The 18,941-nt window shown below is 45.0% G+C and overlaps 1 protein-coding gene across 2 annotated transcripts; it reads left to right on the top strand.

The window, feature by feature from the left end:
• Positions 1 to 616: 616 nt before the first annotated feature.
• LOC137525502 (microfibril-associated glycoprotein 4-like) lies at positions 617 to 16,069 on the top strand. Of its 2 annotated transcripts, XM_068246623.1 has the most exons (6): positions 617 to 639; positions 5,877 to 5,943; positions 6,895 to 7,055; positions 12,357 to 12,453; positions 13,812 to 13,994; positions 15,661 to 16,069. In XM_068246623.1, exons 1-6 carry the CDS (start codon positions 634 to 636, stop codon positions 15,906 to 15,908), a joined length of 762 nt encoding a protein of 253 aa, XP_068102724.1. In that variant the 5' UTR covers positions 617 to 633; the 3' UTR covers positions 15,909 to 16,069. The 2 variants fall into 2 exon arrangements, with proteins under 2 accessions (XP_068102724.1, XP_068102725.1); XM_068246624.1 differs by lacking the exons at positions 617 to 639; positions 5,877 to 5,943 and adding an exon at positions 6,525 to 6,628.
• Positions 16,070 to 18,941: the final 2,872 nt, after the last annotated feature.

The raw sequence follows: 18,941 nt of genomic DNA, 5'->3' as shown, positions 1-18,941 counted from the left end.
TCTGACCACAATATGCACAATCCTCAGCAGTTCTGACCACAATCAGCACCACCTGTTGAAAAAGAAAAACCCATTTACTCACCTACAGTCAGAAGACCTCCTGTCCCGACCTCCTTGTGGCGCGCAGCTCACAAGATCCTCTTCCTTCCCTACGTCACGTGACTTCCTGCCTGCATTACCCCGCGCTGAGAGCAGGGCTACGGGAAAATGGCCGCCCGAAGCCCTGCACTGCAGACTCGAAGTCTGCAGAGCAGGCTTTCGGAAGCCATCTTACCGCAGCCCTGCTCTGCTGCTTCGGGCTGCCGCTGTGAACTGACTCGGGGTCAGTTCATGCCAGGGGGTGCTTTGGTGGTGCTTGGACAATTCTAGGGGCCTTGCACCCCCCTGGCGCCGCCCCTGATCTTGCAGGATGTACCCCTTTAAGCAGCAGGCATTATTGTGACTTGTCTTTGTCTTGTGAGTGCTGCAGTTGTTCCTCTTCCCCGTAAAGCAGACTTTGTTCCCCAAATTTGTTTTTTCCCCTAACTTTACAAGTCCCTGCGACCTTCCTGTAATGTCCCGGCATCTGTGCCTATATATGGAGGGTCACAGGCAGGACTGGTGAGATATCGGAGAGCAGACAGGACAAGCAGCATGAAGGTAAGCCAAGACCTCTCCTGCTCCTCTGCCGTATATACTAGTCAGTGTCACCATATCCGAGATGAAAGCAAACATGAAGTGAACATAAGTTTATGAGATAAACAATTGTATCTGCAGCACTAATACTAAATATGGCTTTCCTAGAATACCACAGTCTTATTTCAAAGCAAAACTGAAGTCAGAATAAACTTATGAGCTAACGAATTGTATGTGTAGTACAGCTAATAAATAGAAGATTAGTAGCAAAGAAAACAGTCTCATGTTGTTTTCCAGTACAGGAAGAGTTAAAAAAAACTTCAGTTGTTATCAATGCAAAAGAGCTTCACTGAGCTAATCAACCCAACTTGGGTTGAATACAGTCCTGTTTTCTGAAGCACTCAAACTGAGATAAGGTTTTTCTGTGGGAGAGTTCAAATGGTAATAAATTCTGCTTTGTTTTATAGCTTAAAAGTCAGATTGTGTGTTTTGTTTTTTTTTACCACTTTACCCCCAAGGGGTTTTACCCTAACGGACTAGAGCAATTTTTCACCTATCAGTGCTCCTCCTTTTTATTCCCCAATAACTTTATTACTATTTATCACAAGAAAATGACCTATACCTCGTTTTTTTTTTACCACTGATTAGGCTTTCCGTGGGTAGTACATTATGCTAAGAATTTTTTTATTCTAAATGCGTTTTAATGGGAAAATAAGAAAATAATGTAAAAAATTAATTATTACTCAGTTTTCGGCCATTATCGTTTTAAAATTAAACGTTCTCCTGTGGATAAAACTAACACATTTTATTTGCCCAGTTGTCCCGATTATTAAACTGTTTAAATTATGTCCCTATCGCAAAATATTATTTTGAAATATAGGTGAATTTTTTTTTTTTTTGTCTGGTCCATAATCACAAGCCCCTATGTAATAAAGTAAAAGTAATTTTCCCTCATAACATAGAGATTAAAAAAGCTGAGTAATAATTTTTGCTTTGTTTTATAGCTTAAAAGTCAGATTGTGTGTGGTTTTTTTTTTTACCACTTCACCCCCAAGGGGTTTTACCCTAACGGACTAGAGCAATTTTCACCTATCAGTGCTCCTCCCTTTTATACCCTAATAACTTTATTACTACTTATCACAAGCAAATGATCGATACCTCGTTTTTTTCACCACTAGTTAGGCTTTCCGTGGTTAGTACATTTTGCTAAGAATGTTTTTTTTCTAAATGCGTTTTAATGGGAAAAATCTGAAAATAATGGAAAAAAATCATTATTACTCAGTTTTCGGCCATTATCGTTTTAAAATTAAACGTTCTCCTATGGATAAAACCAACACATTTTATTTGCCCAGTTGTCCCGATTATGAAACCGTTTAAATTATGTCCCTATCACAATGTATGGCGACAATATATTATTTTGAAATATAAGTGATATTTTCCTGTTTTGTTTTGTCTGGTCCATAATCACAAGCCCCTATGTAATATAGTAAAAGTAATTTTCCCTCATAAAATATAGATTAAAAAAGCTATGTCCCTAAGGCAACTATTTATGTAATTTTTTTAAACTGATTTTTTTTTTTTTGGGGGGGGGGGGGGGCTTCAGTTATTAATTTTAGTAATATTTATTAAGTGTATGTGTATTTGCCGACATGTGTAATTTTACTTTTTAGCCTTCTCTGCACTCAGAAGTAGAGATAGTTAATGAGATGCTAATAATCTGGAGCTAAAGCAAATGTTCTGTTGATTATATTATCATTTATGTAGTTTGGAACTAAACCAATCAAAATCAGTGGTATCATTCCAAGCTCCCAATTGTTTTAAAATTTATAAGCAATGTGCTTCAGCTCAAAAGCATTAACATCTCATTGGCCCTCTCTACTGAAAAACTTTTTTTTCTCAAAAGAGAAAAGATAAGCAGCAGCATACTTAACCTTTAAAGAAGAAACGTTTCTTTGTTACAGCAGATCCAGCGGTAAATCTGCAGTGTGCCTACTACCTTCTCTCACGGAAGAAGACATAAGATTAACATCCCGTGTTTACAAATTAGCTGTTCTGCCAAGGACTGCTGACATTTCTGAGCTGACACAGCTGAGAGATCAAATTACACTTGGGATTAGTCACAGATAAGGGGCAATTAGACAGGCTAAACTCTCTAAATACATACAGGGTGCATTTTTCTATGTTTTCTTTCTGTCCTGTTCAAGAGTTCAGGTCCACTTTGAAGTACACCCAAGGGGAGAGTGATATGGAGGCTGCCATACTTATTTCCTATACAATACAAGTTGCCTGGTAGCCCTGTTGAACTTATGGCATCAGTAGTGACTGAGTCACAATCCTGAGGGCCCGTTTCCACTTGCACGGAAACCGGGCCGAATCCGCAGAGTTTCCCCGCAGGCAAATCGAGCGGGGAAACTCTGCCATAGGGAGTAATGGGGCGCCGGGCCGGCCGAATCGCTACTGCTAGCGAATTGAGCCGTGCATGGCATGGCTCATGGGAGTCGTCAGCGTAACCGCAGATCTGAAAGTGCCACCACCCGTCTCACAGACGCATGTGGCTGCAGTGGAAACGGGCCCTGAAGCAAGCATGCAGCTAATCCAGTCAGAGCACATGATTTGCATGCTTGTTCAGGGTCGATGGCTATATGTATAATGCTAAGTACAGACTTTAGACTATAGTTGTTCATAACAGCACCTTAACGATCGTTCCGCCGACAATTGTGTAAAGAATTGTATCTAACAATCATTAAATACAACGATAAATGAGCAACATCGGTAAGAGGAAAATTTGCACTAAAATAGATTAAAGAGAACCTGAGGTGGGTTTGAAGAATATCTGCATACAGAGGCTGGATCTGCCTATACAGCCCAGCCTCTGTTGCTATCCCAAACCCCCCTAAGGTCCCCCTGCACTCTGCAATCCCTCATAAATCACAGTCACGCTGCTGACAAACAGCTTGTCAGAGCTGGCTGTGTTTATCTCTATAGTGTCAGTCTGCTGCTCTCCCCGCCTCCTGCAGAACTCCGGTCCCCGCCTGCTTCCCTTCCCTCCCTGCTGATTGGAGGGAAGGGACGGGGGCAGGCACCGGAGCTATGCAGGAGGTGGGGGAGCAGCTGAGACTGACACTACAGATGTAAACACAGCCTCACAGCACGGCTGTGATTTATGAGGGATTGCAGAGTGCAGGGGGACCTTAGTGGGGTTTGGGATAGCAACAGAGGCTGGGCTGTATAGGCAGATCCAGCCTCTGTATGCAGATAACATTCTTTAAACACACCTCGGGTTCTCTTTAAATTGAAAGACGATCGTTAGAAAATAAAAGTGTGTATGGATGTCATTAGATAAGGATCGTTTGCACATGCGCACAATCCATCACCCAACAAGCTTTGACATCACTTTTGTATGCGTGCGCAATAATCGCTCATGATCAGTCGTTTGAACATAAAGACAGCTGGAAATTTTTCTAAAGATTGTATGGTGTGTGTTAGGTTGTCAATTTATTCATATACACACCCAAGCAATTTTCTCAGTTTCCAAACATTTTTAGCATAATTGGGGAAGAATTGAACATAGGTGTGTGGCACATTGGTCATATTTTTGAAATGTTACAATCAGTCAGAAAAATTGATTGCAATTCTTAAATTGAACAGATATTTAAAAAATTGTATAGTTTGTGGCCACCTTTAGGCCTGGAACCCACTGAAAACCGCAAACGCAAAACGCAACCGCTAGCGTTTTGTCTGAGCGGTTTGCAAGCGGATTCATGCGCGTTTTGGGTTGTGTTTTGCAACATTGTATTTTTTTCCCCAGCGGGTGCCTAGCGTTTTGCGTTTTGCGTTTTTATCCTGATTGGTCCTGTGAATTATTTTTCATTTTGTTACAGTGTGCTGAACCGCAAAACGCTAGCAAAACCGCTCAGTTTAGGTTTTGCTGAGCGTTTCTGCTAGCGTTTCAATACTTTACATTGAAGCGCTAACGCTCCCAAAATGCTGCATGTCCTGCGTTTGCGTTTCTGGGAAACGCAAACGCTCCTGTGGAAGTTGCCCCATCCATTAACATCAGCTGAGCGTTTTGGCAAACTGCTAGCGTATCGCAGCGCTGCCAAAATGCTCAAAAAAACGCTCTTGTGGGTTCCAGCCCTTAGGCACTGTTCACATTGCGTTGTGCTCGTGCTATCGCCCGCGCTGAGCTTTATTTTTAAATTGCTCTGCGTGTTATAAGTGCTTTTGTAAGTGCTTTAGCAGACCACATTTTTAAATCACTTCCTGACGTCAGTCAGGAAATGATTACTTTACCCCCGAAATTAATAAATACAATGTACTTATTAATTAAAGCGCTGGGGAAATCGCTATACAAAGCACTTTTTCAAATGCTTTACAATTTCCCTATACCTTCCATTCAGGGCAAATCGCTCTGAAAATGGTCCATGCAACTCTTTTGTCAGCGACAAGCAAACGGAACGCCCCAATGAGAACTATCTCATTGGAAAGCATGGTGTAAGCGCTTTTAGGGCGTTTTGTACAAATTGCCTGCGCTTAAAAATTCCAAAAAACGCCACTAATGTGAACAAGTCCTTAGAGCTCAGAATTCCAGTCGGCGAACGGTCGTTCGTCTGCTAATTATCTGTTGTTACGAATGATAGTAGTCTAAAGTCTGTACTTAGAGGCCCTAGATCAGCAGGAAAGCAAGGCAATTTGCATTGTTTCAGGATTTGTTCCCATTGCGTTCCGCTCGCGTGGCTGTTCACGTTGGCCGTTTTTTTGACGCCATTTTTCTTTCCACTCCGGGCGATTACCTGCGCAATGTTTTTTTTTTTTTTTTTGTAAAAGCATTTTTCTAAGGACTTTTGCAGAGCGATAGTGTTTTTTCACTTCCTGACGTCAGCGGTTTTCCTACACCTTCCATTGAGGCAAAATCACCTCAAAAATGTCCCATGCACTGCTTTTCCGAGCGGATCGGAAACGAACCAGATGTGACCTCTCTCAGCGAGAATCATGGTGCAAGCGCTTTCAGGGTGATTTTGAAAAATCGACAGCGCTTAAAAAATGACAAAAACGCCCCGAGTGTGAAAGAGCCCTAAAAGAAAATAAATATGCCAGATTCCATATCCCTCTCACCTCAGAAAGTGAAAAAGAAAGAAAAGAAGAAAGGACAGAAGGAAATAGATTAAAAACACGTTTATGATGCAGAAATTTAGGTTGTATGAATAGCCTTGATTACTTCTTGAATGAGGCATAACAGCTACCCTTGTTATTCTCTGCAGGTCTTCATAGTCCTCCTCTTGTGTTACATCCACCATAACACCGGAAGCCCTGTCAATCCCATAGCAGGTAAATTGCCCCGATTTTTATAGCCAATGAATGAAGTTACTACCACAGGGGGGGGTAAAAATTGTCTTTGCCTCCGGGCGCTGAAAAGCCTAGCTACTCCTCTGCATGCAGGTGCATCCCTGCAAGCAATTTTCAGAATCTGGGTTTTTTTGGCAGAGGTGGCCAACTCGGCTGAGGACCATCTAGTGTCTATGCCAGGCATGGGCAAACTCGGCTCTCCAGCGGTTATGGAACTACAAGTCCCACAATGCATTTGCCTTTGAGTCATGACTGTGGCTGTCAGACTCCTGCAATGCACTTGTAGTTCCTTAACAACTGGAGGGCCAAGTTTGCCCATGCCTGGTCTATGCAATGCTTTACTGCAAAGGGAAATCTGGATGCTATTATGAAAATTTTGAGCAATTCCATTCAATATACCAAACACAGCAAGTCATGGCTGGCTATAAGTTAAACTGGATAAAAGTATTAAAAATAATTAGCAAAAATCTATGATGATCTACAGGGCTGGCCCCACCTGAATCATTTCATTCATTTAATTCATGAAGCAAAATCTAGGGGGTGGGGGCTGGGGGAGAGGCACAGGTGACATCTGAATGGCAGAGCGCTAGTCCAGAGCTGGGTCTTCTCTTCTTCACTGCAGCCTATCACATGACATCTGGAGCCTATGGAGAGATGCTGCCACATGGTGAGAAGGAGAGAGGCAGGCCCCTTTAGCCCTGGGCACTTATTATACTTGGTGGGTACTGAACACAGAATCTGGCCATACTTCTTATGGAGGGCGGTACTGCTGCACTTCTTACCGATAGCGGGGATGCGGAACATAGAATCTGTCCGTAATTCGTTGGGGGCAGATACTGGCTGCTTTTCTTACAAAAGGGGAAGGCAGATACTGGCTGCATTGCATAGATGGACTAATAATTGTGTACATGTATAATTATGTTCACTTTACAGCTTTCCAGCATAAATCAGAAGTGCCGGGGTTCCCACTGGACTGTCAGGACATTTGGGATAGAGGTCAGCATGAAGATGGTGTCTATATCATATATCCGCAAGGAGAACAGCGCCCCCTGCCTGTCTACTGTGATATGACCACCAGTGGGAAGATCTGGACGGTGAGAGGGGAATGTGGACCTTACTGAATGGGTGTACTGTGTAAGAGGGGTGTAATAGCTTACAAAGGGATTGATTCACAAAGGTTACTTATTTTTTACCTTAACTGTAAGGACTGCTAAAGCAAGAGATAAACAAATAAAGAGAGATAATTAATGAGATAAATAGATAAGGAGAGCTTAACCATAATTTTAGTCAGATAAGGCGCATACACACGCCAGACTTCTGTATGCAACTGTCGTCAGACCCTCCCACGGTGCGGTCTTTCTGCCGGCAGTTGTACGTGAGTACAAGCTGTTGGCAGACTGATAAGACTGTTTTTGACTGATCCGTCAAGCTAAACCATGAGTTAAGTTCGTTAAGGAGAGCTAAATCTTAAGTTAAGTTAGATAAGGAGAGCTAAACAATGAGTTTAAGTCATTTAAGGAGAGATAAATTGTGAGTTTATAGCCCCATACACATGCTCAACAGCAGTCTTTTATGCTTTCACAACTTTTGTTGTGAAACAAGTTGAAACACCTAAAAAAAAGTATTTTGCTATTGTTCAATAGCAAAGAATTTTTTAGGTGTTTCAACTTGTTTCACAACAAAAGTTGTGAAAATATAAAACACCACTGTTGAGCGTGTGTATAGGGCTTGTGAGATAATTTAACAGAAAAGCTTTGTGAGTCAGGCCTAAAGTCATTTATACTATCACTAGTAGACCTAAGCCTTTTAAAAACGGGCTCTAGGTCCTCCTCTCCCCTCCCCCCGTGACCGCCGCCACACAGTCAGCACACATGCGCGCGCACCCGCCTGACGTGCGCACACCCGCCCGACCTGCACGCACACACACACATGCCCGCCCGCTCTGCCCGTCCTACTCCCTGTGCAAAGGCCATCCGTGCACATGCGCAGTAGCGCAAAGCATGGACCCCCCCCACACACACACACACACAGGGATGCAGAGACACAGGAGAATTATTAGATAGGATATCATTATTCTGCAGATGATTTTGTTGTGTTAGCCAGTAAAAAAGCAGAAATGAGATCAAGATATGACATCTATAGCTATGTGAAGGTCCAGCAGAATTTTTTTTTACACCTGTGAAAGGGGCTTTCACACTGTTGCGTTGTGTTACCCTGTTTTGCCGCAGGGTACCGCTACACCAATGAAAGTGTATGGGGCATTTTATACCTGCCATGGCTCGAAGCGATCTGCTGGAAGTGCCCGATTTAACGCAAAAGCAACAGCGCCTTATCGGGCAACATGCGGCCACCGGAAGTCATGTAACTCCATGGCAACACAGCTTTCTAACATTTTTCGGTGTTCGCGCTGCGTCGTGCATGCGCGGAAACATATTTTTTTCAATACACTTCTAATTCTAATTTTGGCCACAGGAAGTGGGCGCTAGAGAGACTCACTTCCTGCTTGGCCTGCTGCCAGAAGGGAGATTACCGCACATTGCCGCAGTAATCCCAGAAGGCTATTTTTAGTGTTGCGATCATTGCAATGCAGCGCACCAACAACACCGGCCTGAAGGTCTCCATGGAAGATCGCCCCTCCACAGTTCCTAGTACCAATGCTGCCCACCGGACTTACTGGCTTCTGCTTCTTACAACATTTCTGGTTCCTTTTCCTTTTTTTCCCTTGAGCTAAATATCTAAAAGGTGCAATCTTTCTCGTTCATTTGTGCTATATGAGTTACGTGTATACATAAGGAGCATAACTATGTATAAAGGGCCTCCTTATTTGGAAAAGTTATAATGCAGTAGAGTCTTGGTTATCTGACACTGACGGGGATCGGCTGCTGCCAGATAAGTGTGATTTCTGGTGGCTTAAGACTCAATGTTAAAAACAGGCCCAGCTAATACTACTTCTGTGACAGAAGAAGCAGAGTCGTTACTACAGTATTGTTATACTGCCTTCCACAAACTCTGGTGCTGTCAGCGTGCTCTGATATTGACAGATTGGTATAACATGATGAGATAAAGGAGGGAGAGGAAATCGGCACTGCTGCTGAAGCTTTTTAACTTTAACACATAATTCAATCAAGAAAGCTTGCATAGACATACCATGCTTAGGAGGTAGTGTAGGGATGGTGGGTGCTGGGCACAGATAGCCTTACGCTGTTTCTTGTCAAATGCAGCCTCCGTAGAAGCGCATTTGGCGTGAAACGGCTGTAAGGCTATCTGTGCCCAGCACCCACCATCCCTACACTACCTCCTAAGCATGGTATGTCTATGCAAGCTTTCTTGATTGAATTATGTGATGTGTCACTTTGAAGATTTGCCATTATGCACAATGGATGTTAAAGTTTACCGCACTCTGGAATAAAAAGCTTCAGCAGCAGTGCCGAATTTCTCTCCCTCCTTTATCTCATCCAGCTAATACTACAACTAATATACCCCACTCTGTATACACAGGCCCGGTCCACCCATGATGCACATTGAGGTGACTTCCTCAGGCGGCAAAGGTCTGGGGGCAGCACTGGGCAGAAACAGAAAGTGAAGAGAGTGCCTGGCCAACCTATACTGGGGGCAACTGTACCTAGCTACCAATACTGGGGGCACCTATACCTGGCTACCTACCTATACTGAGGGTGTTTTTTAGGAGACTCCATGCAGCTATGATGTGCGGTGCAAATTCTCAGATTCTGTGCGACCATTCCAAATGGGGGGGGGGGGGGGGCATCCTCACAAGTTTGCCTCAGGCAGCAAAAAGTCTGGAACCGGCCCTGTGTATACATATCAAGAACCCTGTAGTAAATGTAATACAGAAATGGAAAGCATATTATCCTTGGGGAGCAGTGGAACCCAGTCTGTAAAGTAAACCTGTAGGGCAAAAAAGTGGCCCGGGGGGGGGGGGGGGGGGGGCTACCACAGGAGGAGGAATTCCTGGATCCTAATGAGGCTTACCTCATCCTCCTCAGCCGGCCGGATCCAGCACTGCCCCCCTCCCCCCCGAACACTAGACAGCAATGATATTTACATAGGCCTGCCTGAGAAGGCACACTAGCAGCTCTCTGCTCGGGCTCCGGTGGAAATAGTCAAGCCCAGTCTGAGGGCTGGTGCACACCAGAGCGGTTCTGAAGCGTTTTTTAAAATGCTTGCAGGGGGTAAACCGCTTGGCTAATGAAAGTGAATGGGATGGTGCACACCAGAGCGGCTTGTTTTTCCCCCAAACGCAAACTCCCGGGCTGCAGCATTTTTTAGATTTCTGAAGTGTTTCTGCCTCAATGTTAAGTATAGGAAAGTGGAAAACTGCTCTGAAAAACGCTAGATCAGAGCAGTTTTCCAGGCGTTTTTGTTACAGAAGCTGTTCAGTAACAGCTTTACTGCAACAATATATGACATTTGCTACTCATAAACGCTCCAAAAACCGCCAGGCATGTTTAGAAAACCTCTCTAAACATGCCTAGAATTGCTCTGAAATCTGCTAGAGGTTTTTGGTGTGCACTGGGCCTGATCCACTATCCTGTGCAGGCGCAGATGGCAGATAGCTTATACCAGTTTATGCTCCTTAACCACCCTGGCGTTCTGATAAAATCGCCAGGGTGGCTGCGGGAGGGTTTTTTTTAAATAAAAAAAAAACTATTCCATGCAGCCAACTGAAAGTTGGCTGCATGAAAGCCCACTAGAGGGCGCTCCGGAGGCGTTCTTCCGATCGCCTCCGGCGGCCAGAAGTAACACGGAAGGCCGCAATAAGCGGCCTTCCGTGTTTCGCTTACTTCGTCGCCATGGCGACGAGCGGGTCAGCTGACGTCCTGACGTCAGCCGCCTCCGATCCAGCCCTTAGCGCTGGCCGGAACTGTTTGTTCCGGCTACGCTGGGCTCGGGTGGCTGGGGGGACCCTCTTTCGCCGCTGCACGCGGCGGATCGCCGCGCTGCAGCAGCGATCAGGCAGCACACGCGGCTGGCAAAGTGCCGGCTGCGTGTGCTGCTTTTTATTTCATTAAAATCGGCCCAGCAGGGCCTGAGCGGCAGCCTCCGGCGGTGTTGGACGAGCTGAGCTCGTCCAGACCACTCAGCAGGTTAAAGGGGCAATATGGCAATAAATTGTACAATTTAAAATATGTGCAAAAGTGGATACAGGCCCATAGACATTCATTGGAGTCAGTTTTTCTGCATCTATTCTGCATCCAATCTGCGTGTAGTGGAAACAGGCCCTTATTAGTGCTTTTGAAAATAAATAAATCCCTGAGAATCCCCTATGAAGAGATGGGCTAGTCCAAAACCTGTCGCTTCTGTCAGATTTCTACTACCTACTGTAAGTGACAGCAACATAGGAGAAAAGTAATTTATGGGTCATTTTACTCTGGAAAAAACGTACTTCTTATTTGTATATGTTTGTACATATTTTACATTTTAAAATTTTTCGCCATAGTGCCCCTTTAATTCCTACCTCCTCCTCCCGCATATTTTAGTTCTATTCTGATTGCTTTAGTTCTGCCTCATGTTCCCACCCACCTTACTTCTTCTCCCCTGATCTCTCAAGTTCCTTCCTCCTGCTCCCACCCTCCTTAGTTCCTGCCTCCTGCTACAACCCATCTTCGTTCTTTTCTCCTGTTCATACTAGTTGTCCTACTCCTGCTATTTGCCACCTTACTTCTTGTCTCCTGCTCCCATCCTTTCTTAATTCCTTCTTTCTGCTCCCATTCACCTTAATTCATTCCTCCTGGTTCCATCCACCTTTCATCTTTCCTCCTGCTCCCATCCTAGTTCCTTTCTTCTTCTCCCATCCAACGTAGTCACTTCCTCCTACTTACCTTAGTTCCCTTATACATTAGCTCTGTCCTCATATTCCTTCCTCATACTTCCACCCACCTTAGTTCCACTCTTATATTCCTGACCACCTTACATTCTACTTCCATCCACCTTAGCTCCTGTAGCTTACTCACCTTGGTCACATCCTTCTGCTTCCACCAACCCTCCTCCCTTCCCGATTCTACCACCTTAGTTCCTGCTTCCTACTCTAACCCACTTTAGTTCTTACCTCCTGCTGATTATAGTTCCTACCTTCTGCTGTCACCTACCTTAGCTCCTATCTCTTTCTTCCCTCTAATTCTGTCCCTGTCTGCTATTCCTGTCTTCTTTATTCTTGGGCTCCTGCTTTTGCCAATCCTAGTTCCTGCAGCTACTGTCTACCTGTTCAGCCTTTATCCCCACCTATGGTATCCCTGACCATCTCGGAGTGTTCTTTCTCACTAATGAAATCAGATATGGGTAGAATGAATTAATTTATAATGGAGAAAGCAAATTAATAATATTCCTACATATAAATAATGGCCCTTACTGATGCACAACTGTTGGCTCTCTGTTAGGTGTTCCAGAAGCGTTTCGATGGTTTGGTGAATTTCCAGCAGTCATGGCAATATTATGTGAACGGATTTGGGAATGCAGATGGCGAATATTGGTTGGGTAACTCTATATTTATCTACCGTATTTTTTGGACTATAAGATGCTCCTGACCATAAGACGCACCCAGGTTTAGAGGACAAAGACCAGGGGAAAGATTATATACTAAACCTGGTGCATCCATGGTGAAGGGGCATCTTGTGGATTATGTCCCCGTGTACCTCATGCCCCCTTGTACCTCTTGTGTCTCCTCCTCTGCTCCCCTTGTGTCCTCCTGTGTCCTACTCTATGCCCCTTTGCATGAGCACAGTACAATTTATATCGCGCTTTTCTCCTGGCGGACTCAAAGCGCCAGAGCTGCAGCCACTAGGATGCGCTCTATAGACAGTAGCAGTGTTAGGGAAACTGGCCCAAGGTCTCCTACTGAATAGGTGCTGGCTTACTGATCAGGCAGAGCTGAGATTCGAACACTGGTCTCCTGTGTCAGAGCCCTTAACCATTACACCATCCAGCCACCACTATCCAGTACAGGGAGTCCTTGACATTAAGGTTCATATTGGCAGACGTTCACAAGTCAGGAACTACCTGAATTTGGACTATAAAACAAGGTGACTTTTCCCCTCCACTTTTGGGGGAGAAAAAGTGAGTCTTATAGTCCAAAAAATACAGTAATTTGGTCTTTGCAATTATTCTTAAAAGTCAAAACTACTACAACGCCCTTCACTACAACTGAGGGAAGGGTCTGAGCACAGGCTAGGCCCATATCGGCTCTCTAGCCCAATTCCTGGCTATGTTTATTGAAAAATTGTCTCCCATGGTATATTGCCATGAACAACTTTCTAAATTCACTGTAATGATCTCTGAAGTGATTGCTACACACCGGTAGTTATATGGAAATTACCCTTAAAGTGTACCTGGGGTGAAAGTAAAGAAGGAATGTATACATACTTCGGGCTTCCTACAGCCCCCTTTCAGGCTGATCGGTCCCTCCCTGCCCTCCTCCGCCGCCTGGATCCTGATAAACTAGATACCTGCGCTAATGCGTAGTAATGGGATGCATACATGCTAATGAGAGGCTAAAAGAAGCTCACTAGCGCTCATTTCCTGTGGCTGAAATACGTATTACAAAGAAGTGTGCCGCAAAAACCGTGCTCCCACGCACGAGCGCCGCACTGCCAAACAGATTAAAAAATCTGCATCGCCATAAAGTTACATGACAAGTCACGGCATGCCGGCCCCTAAAGCGCGGATACTCCATTCTTGCCGAAGCGTCAGATTGAGAACCTCCGGTGCATCGCACAAAGTCTGAAATGCCCCATACACTTTCATTGGTGTATCATTACCCTGCGGCAAAAAAGGGTAATGCAATGCGCCAGTGTGGCAGGGGCCTCAGGTGAATCTCTATCTTGTGTCCTCCCCAGGGCTGCAGAACATCTATCTGCTGACAATGCACGGTGACTATGAGCTGAGGGTGGAGATGGAAGACATGGAAGGGAACACAGTCTTCGCTGAGTACGGGAACTTCAGCCTAGCCCACAATGCTCTGAACCCTGACAATGATGGATACAGGCTGCACCTGGGGGCGTTCACTGAGGGCGGGGCAGGTAAGACTCCTCAGTTGTGATGAAACGTAACTTTTTTTACCTCACAATACTAACTTCATTGTTCAGGAGGAACTTTACTAAAAGAGGTGTGTGTGTGTGCGTGCGTGCGTGTAGGTGTGTGTCTAGGTGTGCAGGTGTGTGTAGGTGAGTAGGTGAATAGGTGTGTGTAGGTGTGTGTGTGTAGGTGAATAGGTGTGTGTGTGTAGGTGTGTGTGTGTAGGTGAATAGGTGTGTGTGTGTGAGTAGGTGTGTGTGTAGGTGTGTGTGTGTGCAGGTGTGTGTGTGTGTGTGTGTGTAGGTGAATAGGTGTGTGTAAGTGTGTGTGTGTCTGTGTGTGTAGGTGTGTGTGTGTAGGTGAATAGGTGTGTGTGTGTGTAGGTGTGTGTGTGTAGGTGAATAGGTGTGTGTGTGTGTGTGTGTAGGTGAGTAGGTGAATAGGTGTGTGTGTAGGTGTGTGTGTGTAGGTGAGTAGGTGAATAGGTGTGTGTGTAGGTGTGTGTGTGTGTAGGTGAGTAGGTGAATAGGTGTGGTGTGTATGTAGGTGAGTAGGTGAATAGGTGTGTAGGTGTGTGTGTAGGTGTGTGTGTGTAGGTGTGTGTGTGTAGGTGAATAGGTGAATAGGTGTAGGTGTGTGTGTGTGTGTGTGTGTGTGTGTGTGTGTGTGTGTGTAACCTCTAAGTGAGAAGTTAAAAAATAGAAGATAGCTCAAGAAATGATTGGTATTCGCTGTGTAATTTGTTCATGTTGTCTGCTCCACTGTGGTCATCAGCTTTACTGCTAGCAGACATGAGAAAAAACCACAGCGTACCCACTGCCCTATAATCAATAAACATGCCCACCAACAATGTGATTGTATGGCAGTTGGAAACAGCTGTTATTTCCCACAATGCAATAAGGTTCACACACTGGAATCTGTCAGAGCCATGGCCCTGACTTTACACCGTGGGAGGGGTTTCAACTCAGTATCAGCCACACAAATGCCCCTGATGATCTATTCTAGTAAGAAAGGGGGTGTCGACTACTGATTGAGATAAAGTTCAATCCTGGGTTAAAGTTCCTCTTCCAAGGAACATTCACATCTGTGCAGCAGCGTACCTGTGTTCATATGTGCCTTCAGTTTGTAATGGACAGCTCAAACTCAAGCATGTGATCAGCTTTATCAGATGACTCTGATTTGCTGGTTATGACCATGTGACGCTTCTTGCCACAAATGATACAATTTGCCGAACAATTGTTTATGAATGATTATTCATATAACGATCGTAAATGATTGTTTGGGACCACTAATGGACAAAAATCTCCTAACCAATCCAAACAGATTGATGGGATCGATCCGAAAATAGGATCAATTTCGTTAATTTGATACAATTGGTTAGGAGATTTTTGTCCATTGGCAGTCCCAAACAATGAAACCATTATTGTCCTCAATAAATGGTCTCCGAATGCACAGTGCTGCCTCCACATGGACGCAATGAAAGGTAGGACCCTACATTCTCTTATGTATTATAACATTACCATGAATGGGGATGCAGTACTTACATGCTTAAAATGCCGCAATATTAACCGCAGCTATTGTAAAAACTGCCAAAATGTTTATTTCAGCGTTGAATGGAGTGGAGGGGTTACAGCTTCTGTTATGATACTATCCCACCTCTTTATTTCTCAGGGGATGCACTGAGCAATCATGCTGGCCACATGTTCTCCACATATGACCATGACCGAGACGAAGACCTTCAACACTGCGCGGAGTACTGGGGAGGCGGTTTCTGGTACTACCCAGAGGGCTGTGCGGGGTCAGGCCTCAATGCCCGTTACAAGGCCACGGAACCCCTACAGAACGCTTTCTGCTGGACCAGCTGGGTGGACTTCCCGGACACACTGCGGGCCAGTCAGATGAAGATAAGAAGGGTCTAAAAGTAGATGAAGAAACAGGTCCGAGGTGTGACCAAATTATATGTTGCCTTTCTGACCACTATAAGGAAGACAAGAGCAGCTCCTTTCACTAAGGATGGAATAATCATTATTATAGTTATGTAATAAATCCATAATGTAAACCCATTGTGAGTGACTCTCTATATAGCAGCAAATCCCACTGACTTTGTTTACAGCTGTAAATCTCAGTGACTCTCTGTACAGCAGCTAATCTCAGTGACTCTCTGTACAGCAGCTAATTTAAGTGACTCTCTGTACAGCAGCTAATCTCAGTGCGGTGTCATTCACCCACAGAGTGAGAGCCGCAGCAGGAGAATCGCACCGCACCAAAGCCCTATTCACATTACCTGTGGCAAACAGCACTGACAGGCCAATGTGCATAGGCCCGCCCCCCACTCACTGATCGGGATTACCGCTGGTGCACACGTGTGTCACACCTCACTCGTCGTTTACACTTACTGCGTCGCCATAGACTTGCATTACTGCATTATTCTTGCGGTAGGCACGGATCATGCATTAACACACTGTCCACTTCGCAAAGAAATTGCGGCGATTTGAGCACTTCCGTCCCACCACGTCGCATCGTGCTAAGTATGAAAGTCTCTATAGACTTTCAATTACTTAGCAGCCTTTTGCAGTAAAATTGCTTAGCACAACTTCACCGCAACACCATAGCGTGAAAGAGGCCTGAGTGACTCTGTATTGCAGCAAATCTCAGTGACTTTCCATACAGCAGCAAATCTCAGTGACTCTCTGTACAGCAGTAAATCTCAGCGACTCTCTGTACAGCAGCAAATCCCAGTGACTCTCTGTATAACAACAAATCCCAGTGACTCTCTGTATAACAACAAATCCAAGTGACTCTCTGTATAACAACAAATCCAAGTGACTCTCTGTATAACAACAAATCCCAGTGACTCTCTGTATAACAACAAATCTCAGCGACTCTCTGTATAACAACAAATCGCAGTGACTCTGTACAACAGCAAATCTCAGTGGCTCTCTGTAGAGCAGCAAATCTCAGCGACTCTCTGTATAACAGCAAACTCCAGTTACTATCTGTATAGCAACAAATCTCAGTGACTCTCTGTATAACAACAAATCTCAGTGACTCTCTTTACAGCAGCAAATATCTGACTCTCTGTATAGCAGCAAATCTCAGTGACACCAATTATTTTCCAAAACCCAATTTTCTAGCTGTGAATCTGTTTTCTGTGCTTCGGTAGAGTCAGCCCAGGTAGGTCCTCTTCCTGCGTGAGTAATGAAGTGCGCAAAGCAGGAAGCCTTGTTTGTTAATTTCTACATCATTGAAAACTCGCGGTAGTACCCAGCAGCACCATGGTCACTCCTAACCTGACAGACTGTGTTAGGATCATGGTGGAGGGCTGGATGATTGTGCGCTCAGAATCAAGGTACGCAATGTGAAATTAAACTGTTTATTAACTACTTAACGCCCCACGCCAATTGGCGTCAAGTCTTGGGGCTGCATTTTGCCGGAGATCTCGCGCATCTCCTGCTCGGGGGGCGCAGCTCCGCCCCCTCTTCAGTCTCCGAGCGGCAAACGCCGCTCAGGAGACTGTTAGACGACGTGATCGCTGTCTATTTACATGTACAGTGCTGCGATCGCCAGGAGCGTTCTACTGGGGACAGCTGTGTGACACGGCTGTCCTCTCCTGAGACTGGGGAGTGATCGGCTGAAGTCTATGACAGCTGATCACCCTGATTGGCTGGCGGGGGGAGGGAGAAAGGAAGGGAGCAGGGGAGCCCAACTAAAAAAAAAAGCAACATTTATTAAAAATAAATCAAATATTTATTAAAAAAAATAAACAACTTGGGGGGGGGGGGGGATCAGACCCCACCAACAGAGAGCTCTGTTGGTGGGGAGAAAAAGAAGGGGGGGAGTCACTTGTGTGCCGTGTTGCACAGCCCTGCAGCTTGGCCTTAAAGCTGCAGTGGCCAATTAACAATAAAAAGGCCTGGTCTTTAGAGGGGTTTACCACTGCGGTCCTCAAGTGGTTAAAGAATACCCGAGGTGAAAAGAAACTGATGAGATACACAATTGAATCTATCCTCTTTCTTGTAGAGATGACTTTTTAGATATCTCACAGTTTTATTTTATATTTAAATCTACTTTTTACGTTTTTACTGTTTCTTTGTTTCTGGTCAATGGCACATTTATTGAAGTATGCCAGAGCTAAAATCTATGAACTATTGACCCCCTTTATCTCTTTTCTGCTCCCAGAAACCATTTTCTGCTAGGAAAGTGTTTTATGGTTGTAATTACTTATCAGTGAGGTTACACTGTTGTCCGACCCGGTCACGACCCAGACAGTAACCGTCACTTGCATACCTGATTTTTAAACCTTTCAGGCAGAAAAAAAGGGACACAGCATAGGTATTTGTGTGCTTGGCACTGTACATACACATGTCTATCTCATCACGTCACATGTCACTTCGGGTATCCTTTAAACTTAGCAATGTTTAGATCTGTATTGAAGAGACACCTTACTCCTCAACAAAAGTAAGTATCACCTTAAAGGGAACCTTAACTGAACGGGGGGGGGGGGGTAAAGAGTTTCACTTACCTGGGGCTATTACCAGCCCCCTGCAGCAGTCCTGTGCCCTCGGAGCCGCTCTGGATTCCTCCAGTCCCCCGCTGTCACTTAGTTTCGTTTTTGACGACTCACCAGTCGGCCGGCCGCCATGCATATTATTGGACGCATTCCCTACTGCAACCAGCGGTGTTGTGGACCGCAACGCATACAAAAATACGCAACAGCGCTAATTGCAGTAGGGAATGCGTCCAATAATACGCATGGCGGCCGGCCGACCGGTGAGTCGTCAAAAACGAAACTAAGTGACAGCGGGGGACTGGAGGATTCCAGAGCGGCTCAGAGGGCACAGGACTGCTGCAGGTGGCTGGTAATAGCCCTAATAGCCCCAGGTAATTGAAACTCTTTACCCCCCCCCCCCCCGTTCAGTTAAGGTTCCCTTTAAAGGGAACCTGAAGTGAGA

Source organism: Hyperolius riggenbachi, chromosome 7, assembly GCF_040937935.1.
Source record: "Hyperolius riggenbachi isolate aHypRig1 chromosome 7, aHypRig1.pri, whole genome shotgun sequence".
Taxonomy (NCBI): Eukaryota; Metazoa; Chordata; class Amphibia; order Anura; family Hyperoliidae; genus Hyperolius; species Hyperolius riggenbachi.
This window is presented reverse-complemented; position numbering and strand designations above follow the sequence as displayed.